At 52.1% G+C, this 26010-nt stretch overlaps 1 protein-coding gene across 2 annotated transcripts; it reads left to right on the top strand.

Moving 5' to 3' along the window:
* The first annotated feature begins 408 nt into the window (after positions 1-408).
* Positions 409-22037, top strand: WNT9B (Wnt family member 9B). 2 transcript variants are annotated; one of them, XM_049861046.1, is made up of 4 exons: positions 409-679; positions 18131-18387; positions 19161-19426; positions 20555-22037. In XM_049861046.1, the coding sequence occupies exons 1-4, from the start codon at positions 630-632 to the stop codon at positions 21026-21028; spliced, it is 1047 nt and encodes a 348-aa protein (XP_049717003.1). In that variant the 5' UTR covers positions 409-629; the 3' UTR covers positions 21029-22037. The 2 variants fall into 2 exon arrangements, with proteins under 2 accessions (XP_049717003.1, XP_049717002.1); XM_049861045.1 differs by lacking the exon at positions 409-679 and adding an exon at positions 895-1014.
* The last annotated feature ends 3973 nt before the right edge of the window (positions 22038-26010 follow it).

Below are 26010 nucleotides of genomic sequence, written 5' to 3'. Positions count from 1 at the left end.
CCTTGATCACCACACCTTCAGGCAAGAATCTGAGTTAAACTTTAAAAAGAGTGAGCAGACAGTTTTGTCGCCCAACACCAGAGATCCCCATCCTGTCTGCTGAAGTTCTGGCATCTGACGGCTTCAAAAGCATTTTCCCCCGTTGGTGCTCTGCCTGCCCCACTCCCCAGGGCCGGACTTTCTGTCTCCCAGGAACACCACGGTCCGTTGTCGTTGTCAAACGCCCGCTGGGGTCCGCACTGCACCTCGTCCTGGACAGGCAGGCTGTGTTCAGCACCTTCAAAGCAAACCTCTTTAGAAATAGGGCGCCCTTTTCTCCCTCTCCTCTGGCCAAAGGATTTCCGGGACTCCTTTACCGCTCCCCACCCCCCCTCCCCCCGCCCAGTCCGTGTATTCGCTAGGCATTTCCATCTCTCCTGGAGCCCCGGGGCTAGGGCGGAGAGAGCCGTACCCGCGGGCAGGAGAATGGGCAGCGAAACAGCGTCTCAGCAGACCCCAGGCGCGTGCCTCCTCTTGTGCCCCCGACCCCTGTACCTCGGGGGAGAATCCTGAGCGTCCCTCCACCCCGCCCGGGAAGAGCAGAAACTCCCCAGTCTCCGCCCCATCTCCCTGTGCCCGCCTTTTCGGGCATGGGGGCTTCAGGTTCCGCCGCCGCGTCCCCCGGTGGGCGCGGCGCCAGGTGAGCGCTCACCTGAGGCCGGTGGGAGGGAGCGGCTGGGGGCGGGGCGGGGGGGCCCCCTCGAGGGGTGGGGCGGAGCCGGCGGGGGCCAATGAGGCTGGGGGCTCTCCATCGGAGCGGGGGCTCCTCCAGCCGCGCCCTCCCCGCGCGGCCCCGCTCCGCCCCCCCGGGTTTAAAGCCCCGCGGGCGGCTGGTGGCGGCGCTGCTAGCGGAAGCGGCGAGAGGAGATGCGAGAGTGGCCGCGCCGCCGACACCATGCGCCCCCTGCCCGCGCCGGCCTTGGCCGCGCTCTGCCTGCTGGCGCTGCCCGCCGCCGCCGCTGCCGCCTACTTCGGGTCAGTGCGCGCCGGTCCCCAGCCCGCGACCCGCCCTTCCTGCCCTTCCTCGGGCTGCGGCGGGCCAACTTTGCCGCCCGATGGGATGGTCTCGGGCCCCGGGAGATCTCGAACTCGGACCCTAGCCCTGGCAGGGACTCGGCCCCACCTCGCGGTGGCGGCTCCCGATTCAGACCCAGATTGCACCTTCTCGTGTCCCCTTCGCTTCTGCTCTCTCGCCCCGCTCCTGTCCACGACCCCATCCTGCGGCCACTGCTGGGTCTCAAACTCCCCGGACTCTGCGTGTGTCCCAGATCCTGGCCGCGTCCTCCCCTGCACGCCCTGGCCCCGACTGTCCAGGGCACTGATGCCCTCTCCCGATCCTCAGCCGGGTGCCCTGTCTACCCCATCCAGGGCTCCCGCCAGTCACCGCCTTTGGCTCAGACTCCTTCCCTGCCTCTCTGCCTTCTCCCTTCGGAGCCGAGACCTGGAGGGCTGGAGGAGGGGGTTGTTACCGAGGCGGGATGGGGGGCCGGAGGAGCGCGGCCGATCCAAGAGATATGCGGGGACCCGGCGGACCATGGGGAGTGTCAACCCGGCAAGTCCACTGGGGAGATCTGCCCAAGATCTTAGAACTGGCGTCGGGTGAATTCTCAGATGACAAAGAGAGCGAGAGGGCCAGGGGTGGGTGGGTACATGGTTGGAAAAGGAGATGGGAATTGGGGTGACACCTGGGGAGAGCGAATGGGACAGGGCCCATGAGGGGAATATTTGGAGTGAAAGTTACAGGGCAATTGTTTCAGAATCCCTTCTTCCCTGACTCTGAGCTGCAGGGACCTGGGGGAGGAGGGTGGCTCCTTGGTGCGAAGAACCTTCCTGCCCTCCACCCAAAGTCTGCTCCAAATACGTACTGTCTGTTACTTTAAACCATGGTGCTTTTTGAGAGCATCACTCTAAACCCAGGTGAGGATTGTAATCTGAGTACAGCAAAGGCAAGAAAACAACGAGCAAAGTCCCTTGGTAGAGGGGACCGTGAGCGTCTGAGCAGTCCCTGACAGGCTGTGACAAGGGCAGATTTCCAGGTTGTGACCCTGTGCCTTGCTGTGGGCAATGGGCCTCCTGAAGTATATGGGGGATATCCCAGACTCCAGCTCTGGGATCAGCTTGCTGGTGACCTGGGAAGACCACACTGTCTCTGGGCCTCAGTTTCCCCTTTTATACATAGAAAGCAATTACGGTGGATTCCGACTCACAAGAACCCTATAAGACAGAGTAGAGCTGCCCCGTAGGGTCTCCAAGGAGCAGCTGTTGGATTTGAACTCCCGACCTTTTGGTTAACAGCCGAGCTCTTAACCACCGCGCCACCAGGCTCCTTTGAACATAGTAGGGGGCTGAAACTGATATGAATGAACCTGTAATGAGTGGGGCACCTGTGTGTTTGTTTCTTGTGATTTCAGGCTTGATGGAGCTGCTGTTGCCTTGGCAAGCAGCAGGTTCTGGGTTCAAACTCTAACCTTGCTACTTGCCAAGATGTGTGCCCTTGGCCAAGTCATTTAATCTCTCTGTGCCTCAGTTTCTCATCTGTAAAATGAGGGCAACAGTGCCTATTTTATGGAACTCTTATGAGGATTGAGTTAGTATATGTAGAACAGTACCTGGCACATAGTAAACGCTCAGCCAGCACTAGTGATCATTAGTATTATTAAGGAGACCGGGTACAGCACCTTGATATTCCAGCCCTGACAGGGGCTTCTCAGCTGGCATGGAGCTGAATTTTGTTGCTGATGATAATAATGTAATTAAGTCCTTGGAGAATACAAATAACCTTCTCTATTCTGACTCCCAGAACCGAGGTACACACACACACACAAAAAGAGGTACATAGCATGGGTGTAAATAGTTCCCACAAGGAAACTGAAGGTCAGAAATGTTCAGTGACTCAACCAATGTCACACAGCTGATTAGCCAGGGAGGCGGGGTAGAACCCAGGTCTTCTACCTTCAGCCTGGGCTCTTCCTCCTACAGCCCTCCAGAGATATTCAACTATGGGAGTAGCAGCTACAAAGAACATTGCTGAGGGGGAAGGGAGGGTGGCTGAAGGGTAACTTCCCTCCCCAGCTAGGTTAACTCTTTCAGACCCCCAGGGTTTCTTGGCTATAGCAGCACAGATGAGGCTGCAAAATTCTCCTCTGTCCCAGCAGTGGGACAGGATGCATTGAGCCCAACTGGGCTGTCAGGTGGGCCCTCAGAGAATACCAGATGACAGTGGGATGGGAGCTGGACCAGAGACCAGGGGCCCAAGTTTGTCCCAGCTCCGGGATGTTCTCTGTGTTGTCCTTGGTCAGGTTTCTTGCCTCCCTGGCCTCACCTCTTCCCCATCCCTAACCAGCATGGTCCTGGCTCCAGAAGTTTAGGATTGCTCATGTTTTGGCTTGGATAGCTTGGGAATTCTGCAAATATACGAACAACTGTGGCGTTTTATAGCGGATATGAGCTGCATTATGTGATGAGCCGGGCACATGACAGGCCTGGTCACCCAAGGCATGTCTGTAAGTCACCCCAATGGTTTTGGAACTAGAAATAGTCCATAGTCTCTGTGGATGCAACTTTTAAAATCATAGCTGATTTGGTGGTGCTTTTTAAATGGATGACCTCTGCATTTCTTTCCTCCCTGAGATAGTTCTCTAGGGACAACGCAGGGAAATTTATGAAAACACAAGCTTTTGAGTCAACTAGACCTGGGTTTGAATCCTGGCTCCACCTCTTGCTAGCTATGTGACATTGAGCAAATGACTTACCCTGCTGAACTTTGGATGATGATCATATCAATCTTAAAGGCTGGTGTGAGGCTCAGTTGAGACAAGGAATGAAAGGGTTTGCTGGGAGGATACCAAATGCTCAGTATAGCCTTGCTCTCAGTGGTTGCTAGAATTCTAACCATGTTCCTGGGTTGTAGATGTGTCATCATGATGGTTCCATTGAAGAAGAAAAAAAAAGTGTTGTCGTTTCTTTCAAATCAGTGTTACATACAATGAAATGCGTGCTTTTTAAGTGTGCAGTTTGAGTTTTAATAAATGTATACACCCGTGAACCACCACCACAACTGCAATATGGAACATTGCCATCACCCCAAAAGGCTCTCTTATGTTCCTTTGTAGTCGATACCCGCCCCCACCAGCCCTAGGCTACCACTGCTCTGTTTTCTGTCACTATAAATAAGTTTTGCCCGTTCTTTTGAAATTCATCCATGTTGTTGGATATATCAGTAGGTCATTCCTTTTTATTGCTGAGTAGTATTGCTTTGTATGACTGTACCACAATTTTTTTATCCACCCACCCGTTGGTAGACATCTGGGTTATTTTCAGTTTGGGGCTATTCTAGATAAAGCTGCTGTAAACATTCACATGCATGTCCTCTTTATGGACATACGTTTTCGTTTCTGTTGGATAAATACGTAGAAGTGGGATTGCTGGATTGTTTGGTAGGTATGTGTTTAACTTTATAAGAAACTGTCAAGCGATTTTCCAAAATGGTTGTGCTATTTTACATAGTAATAATGTATGAGGGTCTTAGTTGCCCCATCTTCATGCCAGCCATTGTCAGTCTTCTTAATTTTGACCAGTCTAGTGGATGTATGTTGGTAACTCATTGTGGTTTTAATTTGCGTTTCCCCATTAATCAACGATATTGAATATTTTTTCATGTTCATGTTGGCCATTTGTGTCTTTCTCACTGGGTCATTTTCCTTCTTACTCTTGAGTTGTAAGCGTTCTTTGTATATTCAGGATACAAGTCCTTTGTCAGAAAGTATTGCCATTATTTTATCCCTGCCAGTGTCTTGCCTTTTCATTTTCTTACTGGTGTCTTAAGATGAGCAGAAGTTTTAAATTTTGATGAGGTCCAATTTACTAATTTTTCTTGTATGATTTCTGCTTTTCATGTGTCCTAGCTAAAAAACTCTTAACTACCCAACGTTTTCAAAGATATCCTCCTGTGTTTTCTTCTAGAAGCTTTAAAGTTTTATTTTTTACACTTAGGTCTATGATTCATCTTGACTTAATTCATGTGTATGGTATGAGGTAAGTGTCAAAGATTATTTATTTTTTCTTTTCTTATAGAGGTATCCACTTGTCCCAGCACTATTTGTTGAAAAGATGACCCTTTCTCCATTGGCATCTTTGTCACAAATTAATTAACCCTGTATGTGTAGGTCTATTTCTGAACTCTCTATATTAGTCCATTAATCTGTATGCCTATTCTTATGGGTTTTATTCTTATACCAACAAGGAAGCCTGGTGGCACAGCAGCTAAGTGCTTGGCTGTTAACTGAAAGTTCAGCGGTTTGATCCTACCTGCAGCTCCATAGGAGAAAGACCTAGTGATCTGCTCCTATAAAGATCACAGCCTAGGAAACCCCATGGGGCAGTTCTGTTCTGTCCTGTAAGGTCCCTATGAGTCTGAATTGACCTGATGGCATACAACAACATCCTTATACCGTTAGCACATGGTCTTGATTATCGTAGCTTTTTAGTAAGCCTTGAAACCAAGTACTATAAGTTTTCCAACTTTGTCCTTTCCCAAAAATTGTTTTGATTGTTCTAGGTCCTTTGTATTTCCATATAATTTTTAGTATCAGCTTGCCAATAGCTACACGAAAGCCAGCAGGGATTTTGACTGTGATTGCATTGAATCTGGAAATCAGTGCGTAGGGAACTGATATTCTAGCAATACTGAGTCTTCTGTTCCATAAACAGGCACATGTCTCTATTTAGGTCTTCTTTCATTCCTCTCAGCAGTGTTTTGTCGTTTTCAGTGTGCAGGCCTTACAAGTATTTTTGTTAAAATTATTCCTAATATTTTCTGTATTTGTATGGTATTTTAAACAGCATTTTAGAAATTGGAATGAATCCTGAGAAAAATAGGATTTGAGGAAAGAAAGGGTAAAAGAAATGTTATGGCTTTGGGGTGGCGGGGTTGAAAGCCAAATGTCACTGATAAGAATCACTGTGTTTTGGGAAGGAATTTAGGCCAGCTTGCTGTCCCTGGCTGAGCTATAACCCCTGAGGAGATGGGCTTCAGAGTTGGGCTCAGGGTCAAACCAGCCCCCCTCAGTGCATGGTGGTGGGGTTTCTGTGGCTGGGGCTGGGACGGGGAGGAGGTGGAGGAGAGGCAAGCAGAGAAGGGGGATTCCTGGGCTGGAATCTCCTAAAGAAGAGAGATCCTGGTGGCTTTGGGGTTATGTGCTTAAATAGAAGCTAGGCTCAGGAGGAGTTGGGCCAGTTAGTGTGAGGGTGATCCCCACCCCCGGCACCAGCCTGAGTAGGATGGAAGGTGGCCCAAGGCCCTGCTATAGTGTAAGGAGCACTGGACTTGGAGTCAGACAGGTCAGAGTTCAAATCCTGTATCCACCACTGCGGCCCCAGGCAACTCAGCTACTCTGACCACAGTTTTCCCATCTGTAGAATGGGCTAATCCTTACCACTTAGGGTTGTTGTAAGAGTTAAATAAATGTATATGAAAGTGCTGAAATTCTATCCATATATAAGAAGTCCAAGAAATCTAATGGTCTGTCTTAGAGCATCCCAAGTTCAGAGTGTCTGTGGTGACATCTGGGCCTTCCTCTCTGTGTCTTTATCCCAGTCATTGTACAATTAAAAAAAAAAGCCTGCCCTTCCTCTGCTCAGTACCCTGTGTGCATCATCTGCTTTAGCCACTGTGACAACTCTTTGAGGTAGGTGTTGGTGTGATCATCCTCACTCATAGTTGGGAGGGAAAAAGCTCAGAAAAGCCAGGCGCCTTGCCCAAAGTCACACAGCTAGTGGCTGGTAGCACCAGGATTTGGATTCGAAATCTGTGAGAATCCAGAGATAATCTCTTCATTCCTGCCGCATGCTGCCTGTTGAGTCCCAGCTTGAGCCCTATGTCCCGCTGGGTGGCTCTGCCCCCTCGGAGCCCTCCCCGCACTCCAGGTGACCCAGTCACCGCTGTCCCTCACTTTGCATATGCCTTAGGCATCTTTTGCACTGTGTGTCTTAAACTCTTGGTGTTTTGCTTATTTCACATATGCTAATGTTTGCAACTTGCTCATAGCTCCCTTTAGGCAGAGGTCTTGGGGCTCTGTTGTTGGCTGAAGCCCCCCACAGTCCCTAGCATTGCTCCTTGGTTCACTGTGAACATCTGGGTGGGCAGTGCCATCTCCCTTTCTCTCGCCCTTCCTCACCCCCCGCACCACCCTCTCTGCCCCATCACATTTCTCTTACCCCTTCTGCTTCTGCTTGGTTCTCTTGGGCACACCCCACCTCCCAAGGCCTGGCCCCTGTGAGCATGGGAACTGGAAGCAAAGCAGAGAACAGAGACTTGTTCCATCAGACTCTGGAAGTCGGCCACACCTGGAGTTCCATGAGGATCCTGGTAGCTGCAGAGATGAGCCGGGGGTAGGGCAGCCGCCTCAGGCCCAGACCCCCTCACGGGGGAGATGAATACAGAGGAGGGAGGGGGGAGAGTCTCACACAGCCAGGAACCACTTTACTGCCATGTTCCAGGCTGTCCTGGAAACTCCAGAGACTATTTTTAGGGAAAGAGGTCTGCTTTTTCCAACAGTTACAATCTCTTTGAGGCCAGATGTGTTTCAGAATTCAGAATTTTTCAGATTTTAGAGAGGTAATATAATGCACAAAGAGCTCTGATGGCACAAATGGTTGAACGCTTGGCTGCTAACAGAAAGGTTGGCCGTTGGAACCCACCCAATGGCTCTGCGGAAGAAAGACTTGGCGATCTGCTCTGTAAAGATGACAGTCAAGAAAACCCTAAGGGGTAGTTCTACTCTGACACATGCAGTTGCTATGAGTCGGCATCAGCCCGATGCCACCTAACATAACAAAAGTAATATAAAGTATATACCATGGATAACGTAACACCCCATAGCAGGGTCTAAGGCAGTACCCTGTAATCAAACAGTTTAATTTTTTTCTGTAGGAAAACATCTATATGTTGGGATAAATAAAGACCATAAATATTTTCACTTTCGTTCAGGTCAGGTCTTTCTGCCAAATGAGTTCACCACAACTGCATAAAAACTTTTTGCTTTCCAAGCTTTCTGGAGTTTGGAATTGCAGATGAAGGTTTGTGAACCTGTGGTATGTGTCGCCACGAGAGGTTGTGCAAGCTGAATTTTAAAGTAAGACTTGGCCACGTTCTCGGCTGGTCTTTGCCGAGCGTCAAAGGGTGTCTCAGGCTGCCTGGGCACAGCTTGTCCCCAAGAACTGAGGCTCAGAGGGAACCCTGTGTCAGCTCACCAGGGCTGAGCTGGTCAGAGGACTTGAGGTGTGACTGACCGTGGCCAGGTGGCCCTGGGGTCTGGTATTGAGAAGGGCATGCACCAGTGATCACAGGCCCTGCTGAGTGCTGAGGGCCCAGGAGGGCCTGGCCACAAGCAGGTTCCTCCAGACCCATGGCATGTCACAGCTGCTGCAGCCGGAGCTCAGGAAGGTTTGGGGAAGTGTGGGTGGCCCCTGCAGCATGGGGATGAGACAGCAGGGAGGCCAGAAGGATAGAGATTGAGGGCTGAGAGAGAACCTGAGTCTACACTCCAGGACTATGGGGGCCACCTGCCTAGGGTTGGGCATCTGAGGGATTTATGCAGACAGCAGGTATCTCAGGAGCATCTCCTTGGGGTAAGGGACCTGGATGAAGAGTGGGGGACCACTAGGCGTGTGAAACCGTGGCTCTGCCAAGGAGCTTACAGGTTTCTTGGTAAGATTGCCCATATGGTCCTGAAGAAGAAGAAAAAAGTGCCAGCCATGCAGAGCTGATGGCACAGTACCCACAAAGTGGAAGAAGACAAAGAGGATGATGGTTAGTGTGGGATGTGGCTGGCAAGCAAGTAGGGCTTCCTGGAGGAGGCAGACAAGCCTCTAGCATTCAGCTAGTGCTGGATGGGGCCTGAGGATTACCTTTCCCATCCCTCGCATTTTGAGTCAAGTGTTGAGAAAGGCAGTGGTTATAAAAGCAAATGGTTTGCACTCAACTACTAACCTAAGGGTTAGCAGTTTGAACCTACTCAGTGGCACTGTGGAAGAAAGGCCTGGTGACCTGCTTCCAAAAAGATTACAGCCAGGAAAACCCTATGGAGCAGTTCTACTCTGCAACAGATGAGATTGCCATGAGTCAGAATTGGCTCGATGGCAATGGGTGTGGACTTTTTTTTTTTTTTTTAATAAAAGGGTCCAGGACATCAACGAAGGCTTTTGATGGGAGATTAAAGGCAGGGGTTACAGTATGAAGAAGGGTGCAAAGCCTGGACTGAGTTAGAAGTAGCAGGAGGGCATGGAGGAGACCGGCCTGACCTGGGTGGGACCTTCTGGCTGGCTCTGAGGGCAGGACAGCCCACGGTGGAAAGCTGTTCTGGTCCCTCTCTGGGGGAGCCTTCTTTTCCTGAGGGACCCCCCCACAACTCCATCCATCCTCTGGGATGTCCTGGTCCACTTTGTCCCTCCCCAGGCATATCTAGGGGGTGGCTCCTTGACCAGGTTGGGAGGGTCCTGCTATCCTGGAGCAGAGGGAGGGGAGGGGATGTGGAGAGGGTAGGCCATCCCTGGGACCTGCAGGAGGACAAATGGAACCTGTACCACCTGGCATCTCTGCCTAGAGCACCTGCAAAGAATGCAACCGTCCTCCTCACAGAGTGATCACACGTGGCATCCTGGGGCCTGACTCCTCCAGCCCACAGCCCAGCTGAGCCTGCCTGTCCATGGGGGAGAGGGTGGCCAGAGCCCAGGGAGCACTGAGAGCCTGCCAAGCCAGTCAGTTGGCCAATTTGCCATGGTTAAATAACTTGGTCAAAGTCACCCAGCCTGGGAGCCAGGGTCCCATGGTTGGGGTGGAACTGGGGCGAGTGTAGTTTGCCACAGGGAGGTACAGCCTCAGCAACTGCTTGGCCTTCCCTGCAGCCCCCACCCCTTGGCCCCCAAGCTGCTCCTCCTGTGGGTTAGGGCTGGACTTTTGACCCCAAGAAGCTGGAGAAGCTTGTCTTTAGGGCTTCAGCTTACCTTTTCTCTGCCCCTCCCCGTCTCTAGCCCCACGCACGCTCTTTCTCTCTTTTCACTATCAACTGATATATCAGACTCTCACACTTTAGTATAAATAGGCCGATCACTCCCTGCCTTCTGGCTGGAAAGAGACTGAATTTCAGCCTGGGGGAAAGTAGCCTTTTAAGCAGAGGGTCTTTCTCTCCCTTCCTGAGGCCCCACCTCTTGGGCTGCCCAGGGGGTCAGAGAGTCCAACCGGGAATCATTCTCTTTAAAACTTACTCATTCTGTGGTCCCACCACCTCAGACATGTGCTGTGATCATGGCTGACTTTGCTTCCCTGAAGCGTTATGTTGAAATGGAAAGCAGAAACTGCCAAGCTTGATGGAAACAATCGGGAGGCCCAGGGCACAGTCCCAGCCCTGCCACTAACTCAGTGGGTCACCTTCGACAATAAAATCTTACATGAAACCCCAGGGCACAAGCAGGTCAGAGACCTGCACACTTGGCAAACCCCTTGCCCTCCTGCCTCCCTCTGTTCTAGCCTCTGAGATACCTGCCAGGAGCCACCAGAGCAAAACCCCTGGACCAAGTGATCGTCAAGAGTTCTCTAGCTCTGAAATATAATGATTCAAACTGTGTGCATTTAGACACAGCCAGGGAGCTGGGGGTGGCACTTATAATCACAGACTTGCAGAACCAAGGGGTCCCTCTGCACAGGAGTGCCTTCCAGGGACCTCCATAGCCCCCTGACCCATGTACGCCAGCAACGAAGACTTTGTCTCCCCCAGCTTCAGCTGAGCCTGAGCAGAGAGGAAGAAAGAAAGGAGGGAGGAAGAAGAAGCATTTCCTCCCCAGATGTTGAACCACCACGCTGTAAATACCCGAGACTGTTGAGATGCAAAGCACGCTCAGCTCAGCTGCCTATTTAGCTCAAGTGAGCCCACGTCTCCTGACGCCACCCTCAGTGGGCAGCCGGGCTGTGAACAGGAAGTGGAGCTGTTCTTGGAGAGACAAAGGCAACAGCTGGGCCAGGCTCTTTTCTCTCTGAGAGGGGCTGGGGCAGGAGACGAGGCTCTGGTGAACTACAGGGAGGCGGTGTCAGAGCCATTCCTCAGGGTGGGCTCGTGGGGTGCTGAGGTTAAGAGCTGGGGAGGAAAGGAAGGCTGAATGCAGAAGAGGGTGGGGGGAGGCAGACAGGAAAGCAGTGAGTGGCTTTGTTTATGTCAGTCTTTTGTGGGTACAACTGGCTGATACTCAAAGTCCTTTTAAAAGTATAAATGAAAGAGTAAGTGATCGTAAGGGGGGGCTGGAGGGAGTATGAGCAAAGGTGGGAAGCGGTAACTGCCACATTTGCTAGGTTAGCCATTAAGGTGTGTCTTTGTTATCTAGTGCTGCTATAACAGAAATACCACAAGTGGATGGCTTTAACAAACAGAAATTTATTCTCTCACAGTCTAGGAGGCTGGAAGTCCAAACTCAAAGCGCCAGCTCCAGGGAAGACTCTGTCGGCTCGGCTCTGGGGGGATGTCCTTGTCATCAATCTTCCCCTGGCCTAGGAGCTTCTCAGTGCAGGGACCCTAGGTCCCAAGGACATGCTCTGCTCCTGGCATTTCTTTCTTGGTAACATGAGGTCCATCTCCTCTCTGCTCACTTCTCTCTTTTCTCAGAAGAGATTGACTCAAGATACAACCTAATCCTGTAGATTGAGTCCTACCTCATTAACACAACTGTCTCTAATTCTGTCTTATTAACATTGTGGAGGTTAGGATTTACAACACATAGCGTAATCACATCAGATCACAAAATGGTGGACAACCACATAATACTGAGAATCATGGTCTAGCCAAGTTGACAAATATTTCTGGGGGACACAATTCAATCCATAACAAAGGTGTCTTCTTGGAGGAGGTAAGAGATGACAATGAGTCCCGTAGAGGGGAAAGGAGCATGAGATGGAGGGGAGGATGGCTGCTCAGCAGAGTAAGCCTCAGGGTCCCTCAGCATGCCCCAGGGGGAGACAGAAGTCGAGGGTGGGTGTTCAGGGGGTCCCCCTCTCTGAAGAAAGACCACCCAGTGCCATGGTGCCCTCTTCTCCTGAGCCAGGGACTACCCTGGCAGAACTCAGTCTTGCTGGGAGGAGGTGGGTGGTGGAGCGCCTGGGATGGTGGGGAGTGTGTGTATGTGTGTAGGGGGGCTGGGGGAGGGCGGGAGAGGGGACTGAGATGTTGAGATGAAAGCACAAAGGCGGCACTTACCATGCAAATGGCCCTGCAGCGGAAGGCAGTTATCAGCAACATCTAATAGGGCTTTGCAGGGCCAACAGTTCAGGCAGGGCATGGCTCTCCTGGTTCCCAGGCAGCGGCTGTAGTTGGCATGGGCCCTGGTACCAGGCACAGTTACTAGCCCCTCCACCTAAAGGCCCAGACATGTTGGCATTACTTGGTGCCCTCGAACCACTAGCCTTGTCCCATGTAGCCACCCACATCCTGGGGGCAGCCTCTGTTGGAACCATCAGACCTTCTGGAGCAGAAACAAGGAGGGGGGTGGGTCTGGAAGCTTAGATCCTGGAGCACCCCCAGGTAGTGAGAAATGCTCTTACACCTGTGCCGTCCTCCCCAGCCAGCCTGTATTGCTCCTTGAGTGATCCCTCCTGCCTTTTCCCACACCCAGACCTCCCACTGCAGGCAGGATGGGACCAGCCAAGGCCAGGATCTCACCTAGATGGTGCTGGGAGTTCGAACCCGGCTCCCTGCGCAGCTATTGATTGTTCCTCTGGGAAACAGGCTGGTTGAATCCTCTCCCCTCCTTCCCCTGCTCCCTAGGGCCCCTGGAGAGTTTGGAGTTCTCCTGAATCCAACCATGTTCCCACAGACTGGGCTCCTTGACTGTTTCCCCAGCTCCCAGCATAGCACCTGGCACATAGTAGGTGCTCAATAATGACAAACACTTATATGGAGCTTACTATGTGCCAGGCACCATTCTAAGATCTTTACAAAATATCGACTCACCTAATCATCACAACAATCTTGTGAGGCAGGTACTGTTTTATCTGCATTTTCCAGAGGAGGCATAAAGACGTACAGTAACTCACCCAAGCAACACAACTAGCGAGAGGTGAAGGCAGGGTATGAACCCAGGCAGTCTGGCTCCCCTCATACTCTGCCCTCCAGGCAATGTGGGTTATTGAATGGAATGCACTCAGGGGGCGAGTGGAGGTCTCCAGGATCCCAGAGACCAGCCTTGGGGGCCTGAGGTCCATAGGTTTCCATGCTCCAGCAGGAGAAGGTGAGTGTTCAAGGGTGAGCTCCATTTCTTCTTAGGGGTGTGATAGTCCCTGGGATCCTGCTGACAGTAGACCAAAGCAGCTTCCTTGGAGGCTTCCCCCAAAGCCTGGGAGAGCTGCCTTCTGCTTTTTTCAAGGTCACTCTGGGTGGGGCACTTTGGCCAAAACTGTAGATAGGTCAGTGCCAGAGAGTGTAAAAGGAGGCAGGGTCAGGAAGGGTCAGGAGTGGCCACAGTCGATTGGGGTGGGGGACACATGAGATGAAACCCCGAGGGGCACTTGGCTTTTCTCACTTTGTGGGAGTCAGGGTACCTGGGCTGGAGGAGAAGTGCCTGGGTGTGTTCTGGGACAAAGCAAGAGGCATCTCATGGTGTGGGAAGGTGGGGGCTTCTAGTTTTATCATCAATCTGACCCCCAGGGCCATAGGGTGAGGGTGCAGAGCACAGAGGGCATGGGCGGGAACAAGGACGGGAGGTGACCAGAGCTGGTCACAGGGGGTGGTTGCTTTCTTAACGGGAAAAAAGAGGTCATAAGTCAGCCTGGGAACGGGGGAGACTGCTGGACCAAAGTAGGTTCAATCCAATGTGGAGGGGTCCACTGCGGCTTAGGAGCATGTGAGTCAGGCATCAGCCAGAAGGAGCTCTTGTCCCCAGACCAGAAGAACAATTAGCAAGTTTGCGGATTATCCCTCCTCTGCTTCCCATCAGAACACTGATTACTTGTTTGGCTAGAGCACCAGACCTGACCACAGGGCAGTGTCTTCATTAAAACCCCAAATCTCGTCTGAATTCCTAAGACCACTGAAGCTCACTTGATCTTCTCTGGTTGTACATCTTACCTCCATGGGCTCAGCTAACATGAGTGTCATCCAGATTGACAGAGGGAGGCTGGTGGGAGGGGTTCTCAGGCCTGGGAGCTAGAGAGTGGCTTCCTTGAGGGGAGGGAATCACATTCGCTGGGCCTGGAATGGGCTGGAACCTATGATATCCAGAATCCTGGGGTCCAGGAGGAAACCTTTCCCAGCAGATGCCATGGGGTGGGCAAGTGTGGGAGGAACCCCCAGCACTGTTTAAGGAAATAGGTTGAGCCATGTTCTACATTTGATGTCATCGTGCTGTGCTATTTCTCCAAAGGAAACATGATCCCAAAACACAATGTTGTTGTTCAGTGCCTCCCAGCTGATTCCAATTCATAGTGACCCCGTGCGACAGAGTAGAACTGCCCCATACGGTTTTCTTGTCTATAATCTTTACGGGAGCAGATCACCAGGTCTTTCTTTCATGGAGTCGCTGGGCAGGTTTGAACTGCCAACCTTTTGGTTAGTAGCCAAGCACTTAACTACTGCACCACCAGCGCTCCTTAAACTGCAATATAGAAAACAAATGCAAGGGAAATGGGGTCTTAGAAGGCCTTCAAGTCTGTCCTCCTGGACTATACCAGACAGCCTCCTTTGGGAGCAGCCCTGGGCAGACCAGGGCCCATGTGGCCTGAGGTCCCTGTGCGGTTGGCTGCCTTTCCTGACCATTAATCGCTACTAAGTGTCATTACCACTAATAAAATTAACCGACTTTATACTGGACTCCTGGAGCCATCAATCACAGGGTCTATTACAGGAAATTAAAAACACAGGTGCCTGTTGACGGGTGAAAGTGTGTTTGCTGAGCCCAGCTCTCAAGTGCAGCCTAGGGAACTCTGGCGCTCCACAACCAGGAGTGGGTTGTGAGCGAGGCTACACCCTTAGTTAGACAAACCAACCACCAGCTTTTATACTGTAGTGGTGTCTCAGGCAAGAACACAGCTGGCCCTCAGGAATACTTGGGGACCAGGGCCTGAAAAGATCCCCAAATTCTCTTTCCCACTCTCACCTCTGCTTCTCTCTATATATTTATTTCATTCCTTTTCTTTCTCTTTAGACCAGCTTCCTCTGTCTTCTGTGTTACCAGCTCAGCCACCCAAAGTGAGAAAGATAGATAAAGTAACTGTATTTTCTCCTCATTCAAATTCCCAGAGAAAGAACCAATTGGCCCAGCTTGGGTCACGTGATCATTATTGGTCCAATCAGCAGGCCAGAGCAGCAAGGTCATGTGGTATAAAATGGCCACGAGGGGCCACACAGCAACCATGTACATGGAAGGAAGGGGTGGGTAACCCAACCTAGTAGGTGTCCACAGTAGTAATTTAAAGGACTTAGTAGTAAGCACTCAAAAAGTGGTACCTATAACAATGTTGTTGTTAGCTGCCGTCCCCATGCACAACTGAACAAAACACTGATTGGTCCTGGGCCATCCCCATGGTTGGTTGCAGGTTGAACCATTGTTCTCCATAGCTTTCATTGGCCGATTTTCTGAAATAGATTGCCAGGCCTTTCTGTGTAGTCCATCTTAGTCTGGAAGCTCCGCAGAAATCTCTTAAGCATCACAGCAACCTACAAGCCTCCACTGACAGATGGGTGGTGGCTGAACGTGAGGTGCAATTGGCCATAAATCGAATCTGGGTCATAATATATATAATACAGCTACGTTGTTGCTGTGTGCTGTCGGGGTAATTCCAACTCATAGCAAGCCTATATGACAGTAGAACTGCCCTGTCAGGTTTCCTAGGCTATAATCTTTATGGGAGCAGATCCCCAGGCCTCTTCTCCTACAGAGCAGCGATAGTTGTTGTTTTTAAAATGGCATTTGAGAACAGGCCTTGAAGGATGTGCAAATTCCCATCACTCCGTGCTTGTCCTCCCATCTGACAGTCAACTGCTATAAGAGAGGTTCCTGAAACGGGAACTGTGTGAGCAGAAGTTGCCCCTCACACCAGCCCCTGGTGCAGAGAGGGGCCTTTTAAGGGGCTAGATGGCTGCTTACCCCTTTGCTCCCTGTAGCCCCCAGCTGCTCTCCACACTGGAAACCTGTCCAGATAGGGGCTTCTCAGATCCAGTCGACATTGGGTTCTGCTCAGGACCTGTCAAGGGTCAAGCTGTAAGGGTTTCCTTCCAGGCTACAGGGAGGGGCTTAGGTGTCAACCTGGTGGACTGGAAATTTACCCATTTGCCCCCAGATTAATGATTAACGGGCCCCTGCCCTCACCCTGTCTGGGAGAGGAGCCCAGGGCCAAGCTGGGCCAGGAGGAGCCCGATAGCATCTGTCTCTGCTCAGAGGTTTCGGAGATATGCTCCACACTGGGTTGGCTGCGCCTGAAGGATTTGGAATCTGTGGGCACTTTCTGAGGGCACCTGGGGCTTGGCTAGGACCCACACCCTCTGGTGAGGCTTTCTGCTCCAAGGGCAGGCAGAGAGGGGGTGGCGTCCAGCCAGATGGCCTGGCTGAGGCAGGTGGTTCCAAACAGAGAGCCATGCCATTGGTTCAGTGGGACATGGGCTTCTCTGACCATTCAGGGTTTGGCCACTGTGTCTGTGGAGCGTGAGCAGAAATGACAAGTGCCACGTCCAAGCAGGAGCTCTAAGAGTCGTTGCTTGGTCCCACCATTGCTCTTTTCCCCTGGCCAAGAGGCTGACATGTCCCAGAAAAGGACTGCTCCCTCCAGTCGTGGTTCCAGAATGATTTATACTTCACTCACACTGAGGGGCACCAGGGCAGGAGGGGCAGCAAACATTTTGAACTAGTAGAACCATCTCACAGAGAGATTCTGGGTAGAGGGAAGGGAAACTCTAATTCTTATCTCCCACCTTGCTGCTGATCTATTGCAAGACTTGGGTCAATCACTGCCTCCTCTTAAAACCTTTGTTTCTTCATCTGGACAAAAGAGGAGACTCTGCCAAGGTCAGAGTGTAAAACATTTTGCAAGAGGAAAGAATTTTGAGACACTCCAGCTAGCAGGGAGGTAAACTTAAATGTCTCAGTCACTGTGTGATTAGTGCTTTTCATATGATCCTTCCAGCAACCCTAGGAGGTAGACAAGATCACTCTTCCTACTCTCCAGAGGAGAAAACCAAGGCTTCAAGTTTTCAGTTAGGAAGTGGCAGAATCAGACTTAGAACTAGGGCAGCCTGATTCTAGAATCCTTGGGATTTGGATACAATAAAAACAAGTATTGAGCTAGTTGTCTGATGGAAATTTGGCTTCTTCACCTCCATCCATCCATCCTCCCTTCCATCTATCCATCCATTCATTCATCCAGGTATTCCCTAAGCACCTCCTTTGTACTTGGCACCAAGTGGCCAGATGGTTGAAGATCCATCTAGGAAATACGGAAACAAGTCAGGTTACTTAGATTACTTGGATGGCAACATAACGTAAGGGAAAGAGGAGGGTAGAGAGATCTCAGAGACCTTGATTGGGTGCCTGCTCAACACCTGCATCCTCCCTGCCTGCCCTCCTTTAGGAACGTTGGTGTCCTCTCTAGGCAGCGACCAGTATTACACACAGTATTTCCTGAATTTCCTCAGTCATAGAACCCACCCAGGGAACTTGGTAAATATGCAGATTCAAAGACCCCACCACAGATGAATGGAATCAGAATTATCAAATGTGGACCCTGGGAATCTGTATTTTTACCAAGCACCCCAGATGATTTTCTCATTGGCAAGTGTGGGAAATAGAGTGGGTAGAAAGGACAGATACTTTGGAATCTGAAAAACTTGGGCTTGAGATTCTGAACTAGCCCTTGTTCCAAGCATTTTGGTTTCCCACTCTGCAAGATGGATGTGGATGGGGTCCCATGGGGCCACCCTGCCAACCAGAAGGGCAATAAGCAAAGCCCCTGAGAAGACCCTGTTCCTCACACCTGCCCCAGGTTCTCAGGGGTTGTCATCCTTCGTCCTCCCCCATCACGACCCCCATGCTCACTCAGCTTCCCTTATCTTGCCCTCTCCAGCCTGACTGGGCGGGAGGTCCTGACGCCCTTCCCAGGGCTGGGCACCGCGGCAGCCCCCGCTCAGGGTGGGGCTCACCTGAAGCAGTGTGACCTGCTGAAGCTTTCCCGCCGACAGAAGCAGATGTGCCGGCGTGAGCCAGGCCTGGCTGAGACCCTGCGGGATGCTGCGCACCTTGGCCTGCTTGAGTGCCAGTTCCAGTTCCGGCAGGAGCGCTGGAACTGCAGCCTGGAGGGGAGGAGCGGCCTGCTCAAGAGAGGTAGGCTGGGTGCTCGGGAGGAGGCTCCCGCTTCCACCCCTCTGGCCCCTATGCCCAAGCCTCACCGCCCTTGCCAGCTTAGCCCAGTACTCAGAAATGGTGCGGTCCAATTTGCTCACACATCAACTTGGATTCGAGATAACTCTTTCGGCCCACCAGGTGCCTGAATCACTTCTCTTTGCATCTTAGTGTCCTTGTCTGTAAAGTAGAGACAGTAACTCCTGACCTGCCACCCTCTGGGACTCTGGGCATACACTCCATAGAGAATTTGAAAGCCCCATCTCAAGTCTCAATTTTAATTAAAATTCTCAATTTTAATATTAATTTTCTATTTGAAAATTTAATTTTCAATTTTGATTTTTCTTTTTAAAAATAACTTATTTTATTTTTTGTCGTTGTTGAAAATACACACAGCAGAACACACACTAGTTCAACAGTTTCTATAGGTACAACTTCAGTGACACTGACTACATTCTCCAAGCTGTGCCACCATTCTCGCTCTCCTTTTCCGAATTGTTTCTCCCCCATTAACATCTACTCATTGGTCCCTAAGGTTCCTATCTAACCTTCCGAGTTGCTGTTGTCAATTTGATCCCATATAGTTAGTCCTTTACAATTTCAATTTTTCAATTTTAAGGAGTGGTGAGAGGGAGGCACCCCCAGATGTCTGTCCCCCGGGCTTACTGTGGTGTCCCCTCCTCGACTTGAGACTGCTGTTGCCCTCTGAGCCTACTCCTTTCCTTCCCTCCTGCCCCCCATGTGCCCACACACAGGTTTCAAGGAGACGGCCTTCCTGTACGCGGTGTCCTCGGCCGCCCTCACCCACGCGCTGGCCCGGGCCTGCAGCGCTGGGCGGATGGAGCGCTGCACCTGCGATGACTCCCCAGGCCTGGAGAGCCGGCAGGCCTGGCAGTGGGGCGTGTGTGGCGACAACCTCAAGTACAGCACCAAGTTTCTGAGCAACTTCCTGGGGCCCAAGCGAGGAAGCAAGGACCTGCGGGCACGGGCCGATGCCCACAACACCCATGTGGGCATCAAAGTGAGCACCATCTCGTCCCCAGCTGCCCAAACCACCTTCCCAGCCAGGGTGCCAAGCTAGGGAGCAGGGTCTAGAGGAGGCCAGCAGCCCCTTACACACACACACATACACACAACACATACGCACATATACACACAAACACCAAGCCATCCCAGGGTGCACATCTTTTCTTCAACAAACATTCCCCAGACATCTATTCTGGACCAATACCGGGAGACAGGAATATGAGAAAAGAAAGGAAGGGACCGGGGCATCATTGGTGGCTGGGCAGCAGGTGGGAGCCAGGCTCAGGACTAGCCCTTGGTGAGGCGGGAGTGTGTTTGGAGAGGGACCTCCCTTTCTGAGGACTGGCTCCTCTTGGAGATACAAGAAGCCAACATAGTTTGAAAACCTTGACCTAGTACCTCCATCCTTTTTCCATTTTATGGAGGACAGCTAGAGAGGAAAGGGTCTTGGTTGAAATAACACAGTAGTGAGACAACTGACGGGCAACAAGTGTTCAGGTCTGTGGAGGTGGGAAGGCTGGGAAAGGGTAGTGGTTGAGGAATTGAATTCTGCATTCTGCATTCTGCATCTCATGTCGGAGTTGGACCAGGGCGGCTGTGTTCAGTTGTGCTAGTTGTAGGCTCCACGAGAACTCTGGGCCAAGGGAAGGAGTAGGGGCTGAGATCCAGTCCACATTCCTCTCACCAAGGCATGACATTGGCACAAGGCTGCCACTGCCCAGACATAGTTGTTGTCGTTAGATGCTGTTGAGTCAATTTTCTACTCATACCAACCTCATGTGACAGAGCAGAACTGCCCCACAGGGCTCTCTTGGCTGTAATCTTTACGGGAGCAGATCCCCAGCTGTTTCTTTCGTGGAGTCACTGGGCAGGTTCGAACTGCCAATCTTTTGGTTAGCAGCCAAGCGCCGCCAGGGCTTTTGCTGCCCAGACCAAGGGGAGCCTTTTACAAGTTTGCACAAAAGTGCCACATGGGCTAGCTTTGGTCCTATTTGCCCCCTCATGTCTCTTTCCCATCTTCCTGCCACTCCCCTGCCAGAGTTGGTACTCTGGAGCAGGCTCCAGGCCCTCAGACTTTGACCTCCAGGCCTCTGACCTCCCCTTCCCTCCCTCTGCCCTGCAGGCGGTGAAGAGTGGCCTCAGGACCACATGTAAGTGCCACGGTGTGTCAGGCTCCTGTGCTGTGCGCACCTGCTGGAAGCAGCTGTCCCCGTTCCGAGAGACGGGCCAGGCGCTGAAACTGCGCTATGACTCTGCTGTCAAGGTAGCCAGTGCCACCAACGAGGCCCTGGGCCGTCTGGAGGTTTGGGCACCCACCCAGCCAGGCAGCCCCGCCAAGGGCCTGGTGCCCCGGTCCATGGACCTGGTCTACATGGAGGATTCACCCAGCTTCTGCCGGCCCAGCAAGTACTCACCAGGAACGGCTGGCAGGGTGTGCTCCCGGGAGGCCAGCTGTAGCAGTCTCTGTTGTGGGCGCGGCTACGACACCCAGAGCCGCCTGGTGGCCTTCTCCTGCCACTGCCAGGTGCAGTGGTGCTGCTACGTAGAGTGCCAGCAGTGCGTGCAGGAGGAGCTGGTGTACACCTGCAAGCACTAGGCCTGTGGCCCAGTGTGCCAGCGGGGTACCGCCAGGGCCTCCTGCAGCACTCATTCACCTGTGAGGCCACCCAGCTGCCCAGCCTGCCCCTCTGGGCAGGTACACACAGCGTGCATGCATCCACACACCAGTGTCCATGCCATTGCACACGTGTGTACAACTCAACACTCTTCTCTCTGCTGCCCCTTGGCCAGCCTTTTCTCTCCCTTAACACTCTGCTTAGAGAAGTGGGGGCCCCACCTCAGAACCCCAGGGTCTCCAGCCTTGTTGAGAACTTGGAACTGGAGGGCAGAGTGGGAACAGATATGGTGAGAAACAAGGGAGACCAAGAGGAGGACAGGACTGTGGTCTTGGAGGGAAGAGAGGGCACACCCACCATCTTGATTCTTGGAATGGGTGGTCCGGAGAGGAGTCAGCAGGATGCTAGGAGGTGAGCCTCTGGGCCAGGGACACAAAGGCAGGCAGAGTCTGGCTGGGAGGGGCAGCCCAGCCCCTGGGCAGTGCTCCAACTGCAGTGAGCCCAGAGGAGCCACGCCCCCTCACTCTCCTGGGGCTTTGCTGGCCTAGAGATGGGGAGGAAGGCTAGGTGGTAGGAGTGCTTGTCTGGAGGAAGGAAAGTTTTCTGAGCTTGAGTGGACCCAAATCAGATATGTGCCCTGGAGCCTTGTGTCCTCAATTTGGCTTTAAAAAATACCTGCGCTGAGGCCCCATTTTTGTCTCGAGAGCTGCGGTATCCACATCACCCAGGCCCTGCTCCGGAAGAGCACTAATGGCGGTAAGACAGGTAAGGAGAGGCAGTCTCCAAGGTGGGATTCAGCCTGGGCACCCAAGTTTGCATAGGGAGAAAAAGACCCCTCTTCCTTTTCCCTGGTGGCCAGAGGAACCTTTGATTCCAGCCTGAAGCGGGTGAGTCAGGCCCCTGGAGCCAGGCAGGGATTGGTGAACTTGGCCTCTCACCTTCCTGGTGAGCCTGCTTTAGTCAATTCCCTGCGGCTGGAGTCTGCCTGGGTGAGCCCCAGCACCAGCTGATATTCACAATATGGAACAGTTGCTTCATGAGTTAGGATTCTGCTTACACTTCTATCCTTATGGTTATGTAGCTAATTAAGCGTTTGGCCAAGCCTGGTTCCTTAGTGGTCCCTTCATTGATAGGGGGCCCCTCACTTTGCTCTCACTTTGGCTTTTCCCTGAGGAATGGAAGTGAATTCGCTAATATCCTCTAATCCTGTGGACATTTCCAGTGCCCCCTGCCAAGACTCTTGTATGGGAGGAGAAGTGAGAAACAAGCACAAACATACAGGCAAGCGCATACACGCACGCGTGCCCCTTGGGCCTCACCAAGCTGAGGTTCCAACCTAACAGCACACACCTCTCTGCTTAGGACGAAGACCTTGCAGGGGTCATTTTGCTGGAGGCTGCGTGCATCCCCAGAGCAAGGCCCAGTGCCAGCCAGGAGGAAGTGACCTCCTTCTCGAAGCCCTTGGCCGCTCTGCTGGCCCTGCCGCACCCCTCTGTCAGCTTCCTTTCTCCCTGAACCCAAAGTTGCTGACCCTCTGCCGAAACAGGAAACTTCAGAATCAGCCGAATTCTGGCCCCCGGCAAATTCCCTGGGACCTCGGAGGGCGGGCGAGGAGAAGCTGGATCAGGGCAGCCTGCAGGTGCTGAAAGACCTCTGGTTGAAGAGGCTCTGATAAGAAGCCAAACTGACTGTGAGACCCCCTCCCTCAACTGACTTTGCTGACCCAAGCTGCTGACCCACAGCTTGGCAGGAGGAGAAAAAAAGGGTTGGGGGCCAGTTTCCCAGGTTCTTCCACTCCCTCACCATGTGGAGACCACTGCCAGCTGGGCCCGTCTTGCTCTCTGAGACCGCAACTCTGCATCCACCCTGCTCAGAACTGGACACAAAGTGGCAGAGGCCTCCCTGGCCTGGCAGTGTTGGGGGCCAGAGCACCATGATGCCATTTGCATCCTGACCCCACACCTGGGGAAGACAAAGGGCAGACTCTGAGGGACCTAAGCCAAGCTGCTAATGCTGAGGACATGGAGAGTGATGCAGGTGTGGGCTCTGAGGACCCCTTGAGCTTGTGGGGTCCTCTCTGTCCAGCCCTCTGCCATCCTTACTCCCAACCCTCTTCCTCTTCCAGTCGCCCCTAGGGGTCCACCTCAGCCCTGCTGGGGCCCCTTGGGGCCAGAGTGACCATTGACCCCTCATTCTACAGCTTTAAGGGAAATGCTCACAGGGTATTTTTGTCTACCTCACATATCTAGTTTTTAGGGCAAAAGAGAATAATTTATATAGCTAAGATATATGAGAAAATATTTATGTTATTTATATAGTTTCTCTGTTGTGTGGGCAGCGCAGGTGGGGTTTGTAGGGTTCTGCCAGAGGCCGTCCGTATGGGGAGATACAGCCTGGCCTGACCAGGCTACCACTGAACTGGATGCCAGATGGTTGGGGCTCCTGTGGGCTCCTGTGTCCCAAGACCAGGACTGCCTTAGATCACTGAGTGCTGTCCCATCTGTGCATGAGCCCTGGTGGTCATGATCTGGACCCTCCTTGTGAAATCCTTGTAAATTCTCTGCTCTTTCGGGTCCCAGGCCCCCTTCCACTCTGGCAAAACTCTGTTGCTCATGGTAATAGTGACAAAAAGGATGACCACACCTTGCATCTGTAAAGCATTTTTGATTTTCTGAAACACCTTTATCCCTTTAATCTCATTTACATTTCCCTAATGCCCCTGTGAGGTAGGCGGGGCCGCTCTTGTGCCCATTTTACAGATGAGGCCCAAAGACATGGGGGGCTATGCTCAAAGTTACAGTGAAGAAGTTTGTTCAATGAAAATTGACACACGCCAGGCACTCAGCAGCCTCATCCAGGAGCTTAGGGCCTGGCAGTATCCCAGACCCCACCCCCCAGCCTGGCTCTGACTTGCCCTAAGACCAGGAGTCCCGAAGTCTGGATGCCATCTTGAGCCCGCCCAAGTGGCTGCTTTCTTGGCTGTGAGTGACCCTTGCCTTTTGGATCTTTCTCCATGAGGAGGCCCATGTCTCAGGGGCTGGGGGCTGCTGGAGAGCCCTAGAAAGTTGAGGACCCCATGCAGGCCACCCAGAGGCTCTGCCATAGGGCCCTCGCTCCTGCTCACACTGCCGAGAGCACTGGGTTACATCCATCACAAGACTCCTCCTAGGCGGTAGAAGGGCTTTGCTGGCTCTCATTTGTGGGTTTTTTTGTTGTTGTTGTTGTTGTTCCAAAAAGGAATTGCTTTTCACTGGAGTTCTGGCTTCTCTTATAAACTCAAGCTGTGCTGGCAAGCTAAGCCTGTGTTCCCACCTGGCCTCAGCCAGCTTGAGGGGGAGTGCCCTTTCAGACAGGACACGTGGGGGCTCCCCAGCCTGCCCAGTGCTGCCTGCCCCACCCACCCCACTCATGGACTCGCCTGCCTGCCTTTAATAGGCATGTCAGTCAGTCCCGGGTCTAGACAAGCCCGGCTTCCCTGGTGTCCTCCATTGCCCGTCAGACAGAGTGACAGATGGACAGACATGTGTCAACCTTTGAGATTATTTCCTGCTTGCCAAAGTCTCCTTTCTCAACAACCATAAAATCTAAAACGGCTTTTTGTCTCAGAGAATTTTATAATATAGTGGATGTCACCATTTACTGGGTGCCTTTCATGTCCATTCATTCAATCAATACATATGTTGGGAGCCCTTCCTAAGTGCCAGGCAGCGCCCTGGGTGCTGGGGTAGAGCAGAGAGCATGACCAAGTGTCTGCCCTCAGGGGGCTGACATTCTACTGGGGGAGAGAGACAACAAACCAATAAACTACATGTCAGCTACTTGTGCCTACTTTGTCTCTTTGTTGCAATAACCCTGGACATCTGACACACTCGCCCCAATTTTACAGTTAAGTAAATGAGGGTGGTAAGATGCGAAAGCTCATGTATCCCACTAGCAACTAGTGGTGCCAGGATTTGAACACAGATCTGCCGGCCTCCAAAGGATGAGTTCTTTCCTTTCTGCACTGCTGCCTCCCCTCAGATGGAGGGAGGGCAGGGATGAATCACCCCATTTTTTTTTTTAATAATTTTTATTGTGCTTTAAGTGAAAGTTTACAAATCAAGTCAGTCCCTCACACAAAAACCCATACACACCTTGCTACACACTCCCATATACTCTCCCCCTAGTGAGACAGCCTGCTCTCTCCCTCCACTCTCTCTTTTCGTGTCCTTTTCGCCAGCTTCTAACCCCCTCCACCCTCTCATCTCCCCTCCAGGCAGGAGATGCCAACATAGTCTCAAGTGTCCACCTGATCCAAGAAGCCCACTCCTCACCAGCATCCCTCTCCAACCCATTGTCCAGTCCAATCCATGTCTGAAGAGTTGGCTTCGGGAACGGTTCCTGTCCTGGGCCCACAGAAGGTCTGGGGGCCATGACCACCTGGGTCCTTCTAGTCTCAGTCTGGTCTTATGAGAATTTGGGGCCTGCATCCCACTGCTCTCCTGCTCCCTCAGGGGTTCTCTGTCGTGTTCTCTGTCAGGGCAGTCATCGGTTGTAGCCGGGCACCATCTAGTTCTGGTCCCAGGATGATGTAGTTGCTGGTTCATGTGGCCCTTTCTGTCTCTTGGGCTCGTAATCACCTTGTGTCCTTGGTGTTCTTCATTCTCCTTTGATCCAGGTGGGTTGAGACCAATTGATGCATCTTAGATGACTGCTTGCTAGCGTTTAAGACCCCAGACGCCACTCTCCAAAGTGGGATACAGAATGTTTTGTTAATAGATTTTATTATGCCAATTGACTTAGATGTCCCCTGAAACCATGGTCCCCAGACCCCTGTCCCTGCTACGTTGGCCTTCCAAGCGTTCAGTTTATTCAGGAAACTTCTTTGCTTTTGGTTTAGTCCAATTGTGCTGACCTCCTCTGTATTGTGTGCTATCTTTCCCTTCACCTAAAGTAGTTCTTATCTACTAATTAGTGAACGCCC

Source organism: Elephas maximus, chromosome 19, assembly GCF_024166365.1.
Source record: "Elephas maximus indicus isolate mEleMax1 chromosome 19, mEleMax1 primary haplotype, whole genome shotgun sequence".
Taxonomy (NCBI): Eukaryota; Metazoa; Chordata; class Mammalia; order Proboscidea; family Elephantidae; genus Elephas; species Elephas maximus.
The sequence above is the reverse complement of the archived record's forward strand: the minus strand, read 5'-3'. Positions and strand labels throughout refer to the sequence as shown.